At 46.2% G+C, this 15,054-nt stretch overlaps 1 protein-coding gene across 27 annotated transcripts in view; it reads right to left on the reverse strand.

Annotated features, from left to right (window-relative positions):
* The window catches only part of LOC125745370 (serine/threonine-protein kinase WNK2-like), a 40,585-nt gene extending 27,516 nt beyond the window's left edge, over nt 1-13,069 (reverse strand). For 26 of the 27 annotated variants that reach the window (XM_049018153.1, XM_049018142.1, XM_049018152.1 and 23 more), the window contains exon 1: nt 11,249-13,069. In XM_049018153.1, the coding sequence (XP_048874110.1) occupies nt 11,249-11,893 (645 nt within the window). In that variant the 5' untranslated portion in view covers nt 11,894-13,069. The remainder of the gene's footprint in view (nt 1-11,248) is intronic. The other variant, XM_049018126.1, reaches the window with a different exon arrangement.
* Nucleotides 13,070-15,054: the final 1,985 nt, after the last annotated feature.

A 15,054-nucleotide genomic window follows, 5' to 3' on the forward strand; every position in this document is an offset into this window, starting at 1 on the left:
CTTCTTAACTTGGAAACCTGGCGTTAAGCCCACCAGCTGGGCCTGCAGTGGCTCAGACTGTTAGATGCAGTGATCAACTCCTGACTAGGGACGAGGTTCCAAGTAGCTGCCCAATGGAATAATGCTCTAGCTTGGGTGAGGACCGATTTGGGTGTGGCTGCACATGGAGGGGTCCATGTCACCACTTTGAAACAAAAATGCTAACGACTTGAAACAGAAACCTTGGGCTCACACAGACGCCATGAGATGATGACTGTAGCCGGCTTGCGAGGATACAGTCATTAATGGCTGCCACTGCTATTAATCAATATTGTTTTAATGTCTTGCGAGGGTAGCTAACCGGGGGATGGGGACAATTTTATTCACGTTCAATACATGACGTGTCAACTGAGCTTGAATGATTCTTTAAAAAAAAAAAAACCCAGCTGACACTCGCGAGAATGAAAGGGTACTCCGAATCGATATCACTGTCCACTGCCATCAGTTCGCAACTGTATAAATCTCAAATCCGCTGACAGCAGGAAAAGCCATTATCTCTATTACTTTAGGGCTCTCCGGCACTGATCTTTAAACGTAGGACCATTACACAACCCTGGAGGCAGTGATACCCAACACCTCACGTTGGGAAATGGGCGCTGAGAGGCACCACAGATCATAAATAATGTCATAAGATGATCTCATTCATTTTAATTATTTTAAGGGAGGACCAGCGGGTGCGGAAGCAGTGAACAAAAGCACCTCCCCCTCCCCCCAGAGCAGTGCTGACGGAGGAGTGCATGGAGACCACCACTGCAGCCCTCACTGGAGCTTTCGCCAGTGTCCGAAAAGGCAGTCGGCATAAATAATGCAAGGCTGCAACGGATCCATTTTGGTCCGTCCCGGGTCGGTCCAGGCCAGCCTGAGGCTGGTGTCCAGAGATGCTGTCAGCACCGGCGAGCATCTCGTCAGAATCGCGGCGGGGGAGCGTGAGCATACCGGCTTCTGAAATATTCATAGTCGGCACGCTGGCAGAGTGTGACACGCACAGCACGGACGCACACGGCATGTATCCAAAAATACATAGATCGATAGGGCTCAGAATATAGACGAGCAGCGCGGCGGAGGGGAACCGTGCTTCCTTAGCATGCTAACCTGAATCAGCGCTAACGAGCACCAATGAAAAGGGCGAAGATTTAGGCGGTTATCTGGAAAAAAAAGAGGCGCTTATGCAAACCAGCGACAAGTGCAGGCATGTCACGGCGAGATCAAAGGCACTTCGCAATGCCGTTTGATTAAAATGTGAAACAGATCGATGCTGACGTGCGCCGAGCTGGGCAGCAGTGCTGAGGGCAGCACTTTTTCCGCCACGGTCAGGCCGACGGCCCAGGAAATGGCTAGTGACATTAACAGGAAAGCATCCATAACCGACTTTCCACCGTGTCAGTCCCCAACCAAAGGGCCATTTAGCCTGGCTGGTGTGGCCGTGCGCGGGGCTCTCAGAGTTGCCCCTCGGGGCGTCTCTGTTGTACAGTTCAGGCCATTTTCTGCCAGCTCCCAGACGTGTATCACTGGCCCTGCAGCTGCCAGGATGCCAAGATAGGCAGGTCTGTCTTCTCACCACTAGGGAAACACTTTCTGTGGTGCCTGATTCCCCCCCCCCACCCCCTGGCTTCAATGCGCTATCACTGATGTGATCTCCCCACAAAGAGCCTTCCCTGTAAAGGCCATGCCTCCATAACCGTATGCCAGACTATCAAATCGTACCCAGCATGGCAGCCCTATCAGGACCCAGGGATCGCATCATGCGGCATAAGAAGGTAGGCAGCAGGCACAGTGCCGTGAAAGATGGGCAACACATGGCAGCTGGCATAGACATACCGGCATAGACAGACCTCGCCAGGGAGGGGCACGCCGGTGTCTTTGCAGTAACGGTAAAAAATGAACTGGCACTTGAAATATATAGGATCATGCTTTTCCAAATGCAATCACCAACTCCAATCCGGTCAATGAATCGTTAGTAGCGTTTTACTGAAATTCATACATGGACGCACCTTTTCTCAGGCCGACGGCGATCCTCCATTCAGAACCCTTGTTAAAAGAATACCAAGTGTTCTCCTACTCAAAATGTCACGTGTGACCCAGCTGAACGTGTGACTCAGCTGAGATGTCACACCTCCATCTGGCAACCTGCTAGCCTGCCATGCACAGGGTGCCCGGGGAAAATGTCCTCTTCTGGTAAATCCCATCACCTTTGCACATCATGTTTCACAACACAGTAGTAACACACACAGAGGACCTACACTGACTTGTTTGTCTTCCTTTAAGCCCTTATCAGAGAGCCATCATCACGTACAACAGACCGGGCGGCCACCCATCTTTACAGACGCAGCCACCCCCCAGCGTGAAATGCAGATGCGGCAGACAGTAGGGTTAGGGCTATGACTCATTACTGGATTCATCATTATGAATAGCTTCGCACTGCACAGGTGACACCAGTGAGGGCCAACCGTCCACAGTCCACTGGCAAGCTGCGCTCGCAGCAAGGGTAGGATGGGGTGGGATTTTGAGTTTACCACAGTATTTCAGGCATACTGTAGTATTTTGAAAACTGGTCCCCAACCCCCGCCCCATATTTAATCATGGGGGGAACCCTACCCCCTTTTCAGTGAAATTCATCACCAAGATTTCAAAATACCAAAATATTGCTGCTTTTGAAAATACCACCAAAATATCATGCTATAATGTAAGGACCATATGGCAGTAGGAAAAATTAGATACTGCTCAAACCTACGCAAGAATCAAACTTTTTCCGTGTCTCACAGGATAAAGGCTTTGCAGCACGTTAACGGCATCAGACGCCCACATTGCAGCACCATGCCCGTTAAAGGCTGCACCTGAAGCTCACTTGTGCAACCGATCTTTATCATGTTGTTCTGCCTGGGTACACTTAAAACCTTATGAAACTAGCAAAAGGTGGAATCTACTCGTCTCCTCACTGGAGCTGAGACAGGCATTAAGCTAGAATAAGGACTGCCTTAAGCGGAGGAACCAGGGAGCCTCATGGCAGGGTACATACATCCTTCATTTCTTGTCTTTGCAATAGATAAAGCGATAGAGCCTGAAGGTCTCATTTAGTTGCGGATTCTGACATCAGAAACCATGACGCTCCAGATATCGCGGGGACAGGAACACAGCACACCAGCTACACCGTCACGGCGACTGACGAGAGGTGCTCAAGCTCCAACCTGAAGAATCAGCCCTTGGAATGTAGCCCATCAGATCACGTTACCAATACCTGCACGTTAAAGATCCACTCTAATGCCAGCCCATACCACACACGTGAAGAAATCCATTTATTTGGAAGAAATGCCTCTGGGGATTGTTGCCCAAGACAATAACAAATTCACGTCCTGTGAATCTAGCTGCTGCTGCATCGCAAGTAATATAAATATGCAACTAGCACTTTAGTTTAAGAAAGTATCTTGCTGACATTACAGGGCAGCATTTTTGTTGCAATAGGGTGTGAGGAAAGTAAAGTTATTATGCACTAGACCAGGGGTAGGGAACCTGATCCATGGGGAGCCTGTGTAGGTGCGGGTTTTTGGGATGACCTCTCAACCAGCCAATGACAGAGGGTCCCCAGGACCGGAGTTGAGAACCACTGCTTTATTATTGGCCGATTGAGAGGTCATCGATAAAACCTGCACCCACACCAGCTCTCCATGGATCAGGTTCCCCACCTCCGCACTAAATTTCCCACACTCTCAATGTGAGAGCCCAGGATATATTCCTTATCGTGTCAATCAATGTTTAACAACTTGAACATGCTTCTATCTGTAAGCTATGTCGTAGTTTATGCATCAGGGCCCCCCTACTTTGCAGAGGTTGCGGTTTCCCCCCATAAAAAGGAAGAGTAGTCAAAGATATGGTGATAACTTGATAAAGAAATAATGTTTAAAGCAACAGAAATGAGAATTTTAAACACAAGGACAATGTACACAATTTCTGAATTTTTGAAAAACGCCCCTTTAAGATGTTCAATGAACATGCAATGACTTCTTCTGTAGGCTCCAGGTTCTTCACAGTCCTGTACTGCATAAGCAGCCATGGAAGACAGATGGGCAGATGGATGAGATATCCATCCACATTTCTGCAAAACACAGCAACAAAAGGAAAGCAGCACAACCCAGGTCCTGACAAGCCATAACATTTGCAGGTTTTCAATCTAAAAGAGCACTTAAGCACCCTATTGAACTAATTACGTTTATTTATCTAATTTAGCTCACTCTCTCTATCAGCACTGGGCCCTGACTGCTTACTGAGAACCGGAACACCTGCAGACACTGCAGTCTGAAAGCCCTCAGGTTAACCAGAACATCCTGGTTTTGCAGGCCCACTGGACAGACCCAACAGGGGTCACTTCTTAGACGCTGCCCCTGGTGGCAGTTCACACGTACTGTCTCTTTGTTCCTCCTTCATGTCACCTGCTAAATCCACAGTATACAAACCAAAGTCAGATGAGAAAATCTTTTAAAAAAGGGTGCTTGTTGTGTTTGTTTGGTGTCAAAGTGTAGATAACAACCACATACCAGAAGCTCACAATATTTAACGAAAACTGGCTGCTTAAGTAGTGAAACAGAATGTATGTCATGGAGTTCTGTGGCCCAAGCCAGACACGACGTGCATCGCATCAGGCCAAGGTGCACGTCGAGGAACATGAGGTAAACTCAGACGAAAAAAACACGCAAATGAAAATAACTGTGGCACTATGCAAACCACAGCAATTACATCCATGCTAAATTATATATCTATTTACAAATCCAAAGAGGAACCATCTGCCACTGTGTACCATGCTCGCGGTGTCCTGCCGAAGGCCTTGGTGCTTCTTGGAAGATGTCCAAATGTCAGAGGGCAAGTTGACTTCCCTGGCAACCAGGAAGTCACGCAGGAGACCCCCTCCAGCATCCTGAGCCGAGTCGGGCTTCATCTCCCCCAGCAGGCAGTGCCAACGGGGCCGCGTCAGCCTGGGCCTGGCCCTCGTGGTGCCTCCTAGACACAGTGCTGCTCGCTCGTGACGGATGTCAAAAGTCAGTGACCTCCAGTCCACTCTGGCAAAAAAGGAACTTCAAGTGACCTCAGGGATGAAGCACTAGGCCTATGCAACCGGGGGGGGGGGGGGGGTATTTTGTGGAAAACCAGATACCGGATCGATGGCCATATCGACAGACAGAGGGACGGGGCTACGGGAAGCCTGGTACACGAGTTGGAGAGCGGTGGGTTGATGGCAAGGAGCGTCTGCAGAGTAGCACGGCACGCTTCACTGTAAACCCAACAAATTCACTGCAAGCTGTGTTTTCCAAAGTAGCACGGCACGCTTCACTGTAAACCCAACAAATTCACTGCAAGCTGTGTTTTCCAAAGTAGCACGGCACGCTTCACTGTAAACCCAACAAATACACTGCAAGCTGTGTTTTCCAAAGTAGCACAGCACGCTTTACTGCAAACCCAACAAATTCACTGCAAGCTGCATTTTCCATTAGAAAACTGCACACAATGCCCAATATACACAGAATGCCAACTTATGGCTGCTAATTATGGCTGCGAAAGTACCTAGACAAAGATCCCACACTTCATCTCAGCAATACCTTATAAGAGCTCATTCTGTGTGCGCAAAGTTCATCCCGATCCTTAACCAGCATGCTGACTGGGACCAAACTCTCCAAGCGATAAATCTTTGGTGCGAGAGCAAGCAAAGTGACAGGCTGAGTTAAATCACTTGCCACGGGCCACTTCCCGCTCAGTCTGCCTGTTACTAGTCCCATATGAATGGCTGGTCTGGCGCAGAGTGGCTCTGGGATCTGCTAGGCCCCGGTCGGCCTTCAGAGGCCTGGCTGTAGCACAGAGGGGTGGTTCTTGCTTTGTTGTGAGGAGAGGCAGCGAAACACAAAGCTGCAGCTCCCTCGACGAGCCTCCTGCACCTAGCAGGATGGCAGGGTCCAGCTGCTCGGCTTTTGTTCTTTCACTTAAGGGACCGAAGTCTCCCCCCCCCGCTCACATGCACAGCCCCCCTCCACAGCCAGCCACACACATAAACCGTAAATCTTCCTAAAACATGCATGTTTGCCGAACTTCAGAGTGTCACTGGCGGCCTTAAGATTTATATGAAAACACGCAAGGAAAGTAAATAATGCCAAGTAAATGGAGTCATTGTGTATCTGAATGATAATGTATTATTGCATGGATAATATATAATGAATAGCATCACACACACAAAAGCAAAGTGCTTAAAGTACAACAAATGGTTTCTGGTTCACAACTCATGAGGGTCTGTGCCCCTGTATTTAATATGAACTGCTTCCATTTCGGACTTAGAAATGGGGGGAAAAAAATTGTCAGTCATCTTTATTGCTTTGGATTAAAACAAAACGTCTAGCAAACAGCTAAATGTTATACATTATAATGTAATTCATAATGAAATAGATTGGGAGACCACAGTCATTTAGAGCCAGATCCATCATCGAATCAATGTGTGAACAAGTAAGAGAGAGTGGAGCAGCACATCCTGCATGTGTGACCTCGCACTCAGAGACACGGCGGCCTTAACAGGCCCCATCCACAGCCACGGCAGGACCGATTCCTGTCAGGCCACTTTGGGGACGTTAGCACAGCAGTGGGCCTTGGTACATCTACTGGAGCATATCTAGAAGGACTCCTGATTGAACACACACACACACACGCACACACACACACAACATCCCACGTTATAAAAACATGTACCAGCAACAACCTTGTTATCATCCATTTTAAATCAAAAAACCCGATAGGATCAGTGACGTGCGCCTGTGCCCGATTACTGCACGCATCTCAGGCATGTCCAACCATCCATGCATCCATCCATCCATCCATCCATCTTTCCTCTTTATCCTCATCAATTGAACCGGACTGAACAAACAAATGCCAGGGGAAAAAAGTCCATTCTCTCAGACACATTCCTCTTTAATGTCTTCCTGCTTTGATACTGAACCAATCAACTTCAGGATGACTCCATATTTACATAAAACCAAACCCACAGTTAGCAGGTTACTTGGAAAATTGGACCTAACAGCTAGCAGTGTAGCAACAGGCCATCCCTACAGTGCACGACCCCGTCTCTCTTATTTCCGCAGTTTATTTACACGCACTGTTTCCTTGTATTACAGTTGTTGCTTTGTACTGTTGTGTCTTCATTCATTTTTCTTCACTTATTTAATTCTTTATTATTCTCCCGCAGTGTTTATTGTTCAGTGTTGTTCGGCTTGGTTCCTTGTTCAGGCTGTATATGCTGCTATCCCGTTTGCTCGACGAGCAAAATTTATTACACTTGCGTGGAAGGACAATAAAGCGAGTCGACTTCCTAAAAGGTGACGCACAGCGGCGAGGCGCGTCCCGCTTTACCAGCACTGCTTAGGGGCTCTCCGGCTGCCTGCACTGCACTTTTTACACTGTAGAATGCGATTTTTTTCTGCAGCAGGACACCACAGGACAGACTGGCCCTGCTACGCTTTACACCTTTGTGTGTGTGTGTGTGTGTGTGGGTGTGTGTCTGTGTGTATATACATACACACACACACACACACACACACACATATATATATACATACATACATACATATACATACACAGGTTGATCTACCCATCCAAATGGGGACTGTCCATTCATTTCTATGGAAAAACCCTAATCCCAATCACGACACCCTTAACCCCCACCCAGCCGTAACCTTAACCATGAGTAACCAACCAAAGCGTAAGACTTTTGGCACTTTGCTTTTTTGATTGCATTCACAGATTCTTATAAAACTGAGGTTATCCAGATGGGGACCTGAAGAAGTGTCCGCAAAAGTAAGGAAGTTTCAGGTTTTACTGCACTTTGGGGACATTTTGGTCCCCAGATGTGATCTATGCAAACCTACACACACACACACACACACACACACACACACACCTGTAATATTCAAATTTACCTTAAAGGAACGTCAACCAAATAATATTGTTCAAAAGCTGAAGCTGGGGGTTAAATGGACACCAAACGGAGCCGACACACGTGATGCGGCAGCATTCAGCACCGCGGTCGGAAGGGAGCCCCCGCGTGTCGCCGCTGGGAGCCAAAACGGTGGGAAATCACAGACGTGCCCCCCTTCCACGCCGGCAGCGGCGCACTCCTCTGCACAAGCTCTGGCACGAGGACGAGTCTCCGCTGCAGTACAGAGTGGGCGGCAGCCCGGGGGGAGACCCTGCAGCTCTCAGCAAGGACCACTGATCACAATGCTCCCTGAGTAGTAGGGGGGCACGTGGCCGGCCGCCACAGCTGATGGACGCTGCTGAAGAACCAAAATATTCCTGCTAGTCTGAAAAGCTCACATTAAATCAGATAAACAGTGGTGCAGCCACTACACTGCGTTAAACAGAATGCTGCAGGCACACAGAAGCTCTACAGTGGGGGCCCTGAAGGGGGCGCTGTGGGCCTGCTGATGTAAATAAAAGTCTACAACCCATGGCTGCCTGGCAGCTCACTGTGACCGTGACTGGTTATTCAAAAAATGGACACATTCACAAGGACTTATGAGATGTAAGAGATACCATATTGCACTATATTAGGCAAACGGTTTGGTGATGGATGGTCAACCCTCAGAGGCTAGCCATTGAAAGGAGCCCGGCATGAAAGCAGTGGAGCCCAGACTGTGGCAGGGTGACGCCCCCATCAGGACAGTGACAGTCTGAAAAGTCCAATATTGTAAACAGTAAATCTCCCATCGCCGACACTGTAGGGTGTGACTGAGATGACGAGGGCACTTTTCAATTGGTCAGCATGGTGCCTTTCTAATAAGATGTACAGCTAACCCCCCCCCCCCCAAAAAAAAAGAAACGGACAGCACTCCGACCGCCTTGGCTGCACCCCCCTCCCCCGACACGCACTTTAATGCAAGCTTCCCGATTTAGCCGCGTCCTCTGTGAGTTGCACAGCATATTCTGGACTCTCTAACATCGAGGAGAAACGTTAATTTCACCTGCATGACTTAGCACATCTATTTTAAAAGAGAAGAGAGGAGCATTATTTTAGGCTGACAGGAGATCCCCGCGCTTAAACACACCCCACCCAACACCTGAGCACCCGCCCAATCTCCCCCACCCCAGATCCACGCACACGGCGCTCTGCTTAACCGTGGATGTCAGGACAGATTTGTAGAACGCGCTAACTAAAAAAAAAAACTGCTCCTTTTTCTCTTCAAGGATGATTTAACATCTTCGAGAGCACCATTTTCAGACTGACTGCACCTAAGACGTTATCCCATTTACAGCTATTTAATTTTGGCACTTTAAATTTTTGATTCAACAAAAACATCTGTCTTTAACAAAAAAAAAAAACACTCCATCCACAGCCCCAGGTCTGGTATCTTAACAGTCCCAGTTGAGATGCAGAACCTGGATGCTGGATGCTACCTGGATATAGCAATCAGTAAACCCTGTAATGCCATGCCGGTGCTCTCCAAATAAAAGGAGCCAACCTTCAGGGACAGCTGTCTGTTTTGACAGCCCTTCCTTCAGCGAGAGACGAAGAACGAGAAGTTCTAGGCGGCTAAAAGGCCACAAGTGAAGGAGCCACATATAGACTCTCCCCACTTCAGATACCCCCCCTCTGGAATGCAGAAATCGGAAAGCGTGAGCCGTAGCAGAGCAGAGATCAGCACTCGCACGAACCCAAATGTGTCCAGAACCGCTTCCACCACATGACTTCTAGGACAAACAAGCATCGAGCCGAACGCAGGTCAGTGGCGCTGAGAGTACCTGGACCCACTGGTCCCTTCATCACTAAGGTCACATAGCAGCTGCGAAAACCAAGGATATTTCTTCAGCGTATCGAAGCGGAAGAGGTCATTTCTGCCCCTGACGCCAGCAATAAGCTACGCCAATGTCCTCCATGTGCGTGAAGCCTCAAGGCAACTTCCCAGTGAATCTTCTTAACTTCCCTCTCCGCCACACTGATCTCTGCAGAGGATGCTAACCACAATACAGCAACCTCAGCGCCAAGTGGGACCCAATCCAACTCACACCCCAGGAACCCAGCCACGGGGAACGGGACCGTGAGAGAGTTGGAAATGGCTCCACTTAACGGCCATTTCCCACTATGACGTGCACGCTCACATATGTACGTCATGTCAGCCTTTCATAAAAGTCCAAAACACATCCTACTACCGACAGCAAACTATGGACAAAAACATACTCCCACAGTCCGGTAACTAACACAGTCATCCAGTGCAAGACACCGGTATGTGAAAAAATGTTCCCACAATTTGGCAGCATTTCAGTGCCGCATCAGCATTTCACGTCCCCCTACCTCACCAAAGGAGCGCAAAGTGAAAATATATTAAATTAATCATGTTAAAAAACAATCAATAAGAGTGTAAAGCTGAAAGCATATGCAGGGCTGAGAGAAAACTTTAAAGTAAAGAAGAGGCAAATGTGAGTATTACTCACTAATATTATATATATATATATATATATATATATATATATATATATATATATATATATATATAGAGAGAGAGAGAGAGAGAGAGAGATAAAAATGAAAAGAAACATTTAATCATAAAATTAGATTATCAGTGAAAGAATGAAACCTTGAAACTATCCCCCATTTTGTGTAGTTCTGCAACAGATCCAAAATTCAAAAATATCATGTGAAACAATGTGCCAGTTAATCTTGTTACATAAATGGAAAATCATTTCATATCACACAAGCTTCAAGGAAGTATAACTATATCAACTGTTACCAAAACAATCATTACTGGTTCAAACGGGATAAAATGATTTTTTTTTTTGGGAACGCCTTTCTTATTTTAAACATGTGCAATGTAAATTATGTTGTATTTGCAGAACTCATGACTTCAAAGTTTCTCGTACATGACTATGTGACCTCAATGGATACATGAAATATTTAAAACACCTGTTACGTATGTAAAAAAAAATACATAAACAGCAATTTAAGTGGAAAATTTTGAGCCAAATAAGATGGTAAAAATGTTTCATAGCGCACATACACCAAAGCCATGTACTGGATAAGTAGTTGGAACATGGATGGATGGATCACCCTGTTAAATTCCCAACCATGTGACAAAGCAGCAACTGTTAACTGCAAAAGACTGAGATGTGTTTGGGAGCTTATCATGCACAGTTAACTTGTAAATTTAGTCACACCATGAAATACCTTCAAATCTAAAAGGCTAATAATTACCTGAAGCTCACACCAGGCAACTTCCACCCAGGTGTCGGTGTCTAGTCCTTTGTAGACAGTCTTGAAAGACCCCCTTCCCAGTTCAATGTCAAACTTGAGGAATCTCCCACCGGGGGATGTGGAGACAGCTTTCATTTCGGCCTCCTCCTCGTTCTCGTCGCTGGTGGTCCTGCCAGCGCTTTTCGCGGGGTCGGCGGACGCTGCATTGACATCGAGCCGGCCTTTCTCCTTCTCCTCGTCCGCGGCGACGCTCTCCGTGGGGCTGTCTTTCTGTCCGCCCTGGCTCTCGGTGCTGGAGCCCTCTAGCAGGCACCGATCGGGCCCCAGCGTCCTGTCCACAACCGTGCGCAGATTTATGCTGGCTATTTTGCTCCTGCTCTCGCATTCCGGCGCTTCGAAGGCTTGCTCGTCGGAGTCGGAGAACCACAGGGTCCTTCTTATAAACCGTTGGCGCACGATTCTCTGGTAACTGGACGGAGGGTAAGCACTAGGGTCGCTTCCCCCTCTCGGCAGCGCCGAGGTATCCATATTATTGACATTGCTGTCACTCGTGGCTTCGTGCACCTTAATGCCCGGCTTGCATCCCGAGCTTAGGCATTCAAGTCCCAGCGGGGGCTCCGAGCTGGATTCGCCCCCCGCTTCCATTTCACCTGAAAATGTTCAATATTTATCAGCGACGACCCAGGGTCGCATCGCCACGCTTGTCTCCCTCCCGGTACCAGTAGCAGCGACGGCCGGCCACAGAGTACCTGCAGATACGCCTACTGACGCAGTTCAGCAACATGGGGCATCACCAGAGCAGCTCCATCGCATCCAGCACGAACAGCAAGAGGAAGATGCGCTGTGCTCATTTATACTCTTCATGAAAGAAAGACGAGGAAGCCTTAAACGGAGACGGCCATGCTGACGCTTAGGAAGAGCCCGGCGCTCCTTGCGAGCTTTCCTCCCCCTTTAATTCTGCAGATAATCCCCATTCCAGTTCAGCCATCTCGAAAACGCACCGATGAATCACCTACGATTTTGCAGCGATGTTCAGTGACTGATCACTTACAATACATCACCTTCTGTAACCGCTAACTAGTTACAACGAGAAAGCCCGATGAAGCTCACGACACATTGCAAGCAAATTGCCCGTAAGCTAAAACGGCTCATTATTAAGTAGTTGGCTCGCCATCTACAAAGCAAGCACACCTAGCTAAATATGATATAGGTACCATTTCTCGGTTCTCCAATCGGCTATAATATCTACACTAATGGCTGGATCTTTTCTGCTGGATTTTTCATATGTATTTTTTAGAAAAGCTGGGTACTTACAACACGCGCCAAGATAAAGCGTTAGCCGGTTAAGTGACCCAAAAGAGCAGAAGTGAGCAGCTCCTAGCATTGAAGGCTAGCCGCTTGCCATTAGACAGCTCCTTCCCACATTCATGCTATAACTGTAGGTGGCTGCGGACGTGCGTTGAAAGAAAAAAAGGCGAAAAACAGTCGTGGACCTTGACCTTAAATACTATAATCTTTTAAATAATCCTTGTCATAAAGATGTAAGTCACTCCACTTGCAAGGCGTGTATCGCTTTCAGCTGCCTATAGGTAGCCAGCGACATAATCCAAAGAGCCAGAAACAGATTTAATCCCAGCATCTAAACTGCGGTTATATATTTTCATCCATAACAAACTACCCATCTGAACAGAAGTGCCACAAAGATCACAGACCCTTTTTCTGCGGAAAATAAAACAATCAATGAGCGCCGCTCGTGTTGCAGACCCACCTCACACACGGTTTCCACTCCCCTAGCAACGACAGCTCGTACCGTCCAATGCAAGCGCTCGTGCTTTCGCCCGCAACGCCTGCTTTATGATAACGGGTGGGGGAATCACGTACCCCCTGCCCACCACACTGTCCTGCCCGGCCCGTCCCAGACCTGTGCACACGTGAGAATCACAGGTCCCGCTTCGTCTGTGCAATTTAAAGATTTCTTCCCTCTCGTTTTTGTTTTATTATTTTAGACTACTAAAAGAGAGAATTATTGTAAAGCGAAGAGGGTGGTAACTGGTATTAGGTAAGAAAGTCACTAAAATCCTAAAAGTAATCCCCCATAACAGGGCATAATTGCATAGTTCACAAAAAAGAAACCAGGGTTTCTCTCAATACTTCTTTCATAGTATTCCTGAAATGACAATGCGCATTAATAAAGGAAGGAAAACAGTAAAGATAAAGTTAAAACGGATATTTTTAAGGCAGGGCTGGAGTGCTCACCTGGCATGCCGGGCATTGTCCCGGTGGACCGACGTTATGTGGGCCGGCAAAATTAATCGTGAGGATCTCCCACTCGGCAAAATCTATCGCTCAACAAAGGATGTCTTTATTTAATAGGTTAGCTAAATACAGAACAGCTAGGACGTAATAGCTACCTGAAAATATCTTTAAATAGCAATATTTACATACTCTACATATTTTATGCATGCAGCATATAAAAAGTGTTTGTCATTTATCACACAATGATTCGTTCTAATCATCCGTTTTGAAGGCAGCATATCCAGGTGATGGCTTCGCTTTCTCTGAGTACTTGTTGCTTTTCACAAAACATCTGCTTCGTTATTTATCAAATAGTTTATTAACTTCATCGATGGTTTTGTTTGGTATTGCATGATGAATTAAAAATACAGCTTGTTAACAATTTATTAGTTCGATGCTGAATTACAAAAATAAAGTCAATGAAACTTTATAATTACGTTACCATTAAACTTTATATATTGGCCTAACTTTATAATTAAATGGACATACAGCCTATCAACACAAGAAAATTTTTTTTAAAATAGAACACAATTTGAAAAAACTCAAAATATTTTAAAATAACAGGATAAATCATAGGATAATAGGATAAATCATTTGTTAAAACGTTTGAATTGTTATTCAGGAATACACGTCTTCTACATCTATATAAGTATAAATGTTAGTTCGGACTCCACTTACACTTGAATCCAGATTTCTACAGACACCTGTCGTTGATGTAGTGGACGGCAGTGTGTAGTGTTAAGCTGAGGGTTCTTGGTGAAATCTGCTGGAACGCCGCTGTGCTGTAACAGAAGGTTCCATCCTTTTTTGGTCGTTTATTTACTCCTATAAACTTCTGTCAAAGAAACAGGAAGAACATTAAGAACAATATCAATAAAGTATGTGCGTGGTGCACTGGTTAGACGTTAGGTAAACTTTCATGGAGTTTTTACCTGGACAAAAGCACTAAATAACGTCCATGAAAGTGTTAGGGTTGGAAAAGGTAGTAATTAGGCATGGATATTACATGTAACGTACAACACACACACACACTCACACACACACACACACACACAATTAAAATCAACTTCTTTAATTCTCATACTGGTATTAAAATACGGATTTGGAATTTCTGTGTGTATTGTGATATGTTTGTACTATATACAAAACTGTAGTTTAAATAATGAAATTAATACTTTGGGGTAATAGTTCACATGCCTTACTTCAAACTTACCCTACTAGAACATAAAATAATCCACTGAATTAAAAATGCTAAATCAATTCACAGACGCTGTATTGTTATGAGTAGCTGAAAGAAGACATGGAATTATTGAATTAGCCAATTTACTATGTTTAAGTTAGTATCTGTATTAAGGCTAGTATCTTTTTTTGGGGGGGGGGGGGGGACTAAATCAATCTGCATAGGGAAATCCAGATATCTTAATTTTAGTGGACCAGTAATTTTTAAATCCGTCATAGACGGCTAATAACTGGCCTAAAAAACATTATACAACATGTCTGACAAACCTTGT

The sequence above is a fragment of the Brienomyrus brachyistius genome, chromosome 6 (assembly GCF_023856365.1).
Source record: "Brienomyrus brachyistius isolate T26 chromosome 6, BBRACH_0.4, whole genome shotgun sequence".
Classification (NCBI taxonomy): domain Eukaryota; kingdom Metazoa; phylum Chordata; class Actinopteri; order Osteoglossiformes; family Mormyridae; genus Brienomyrus; species Brienomyrus brachyistius.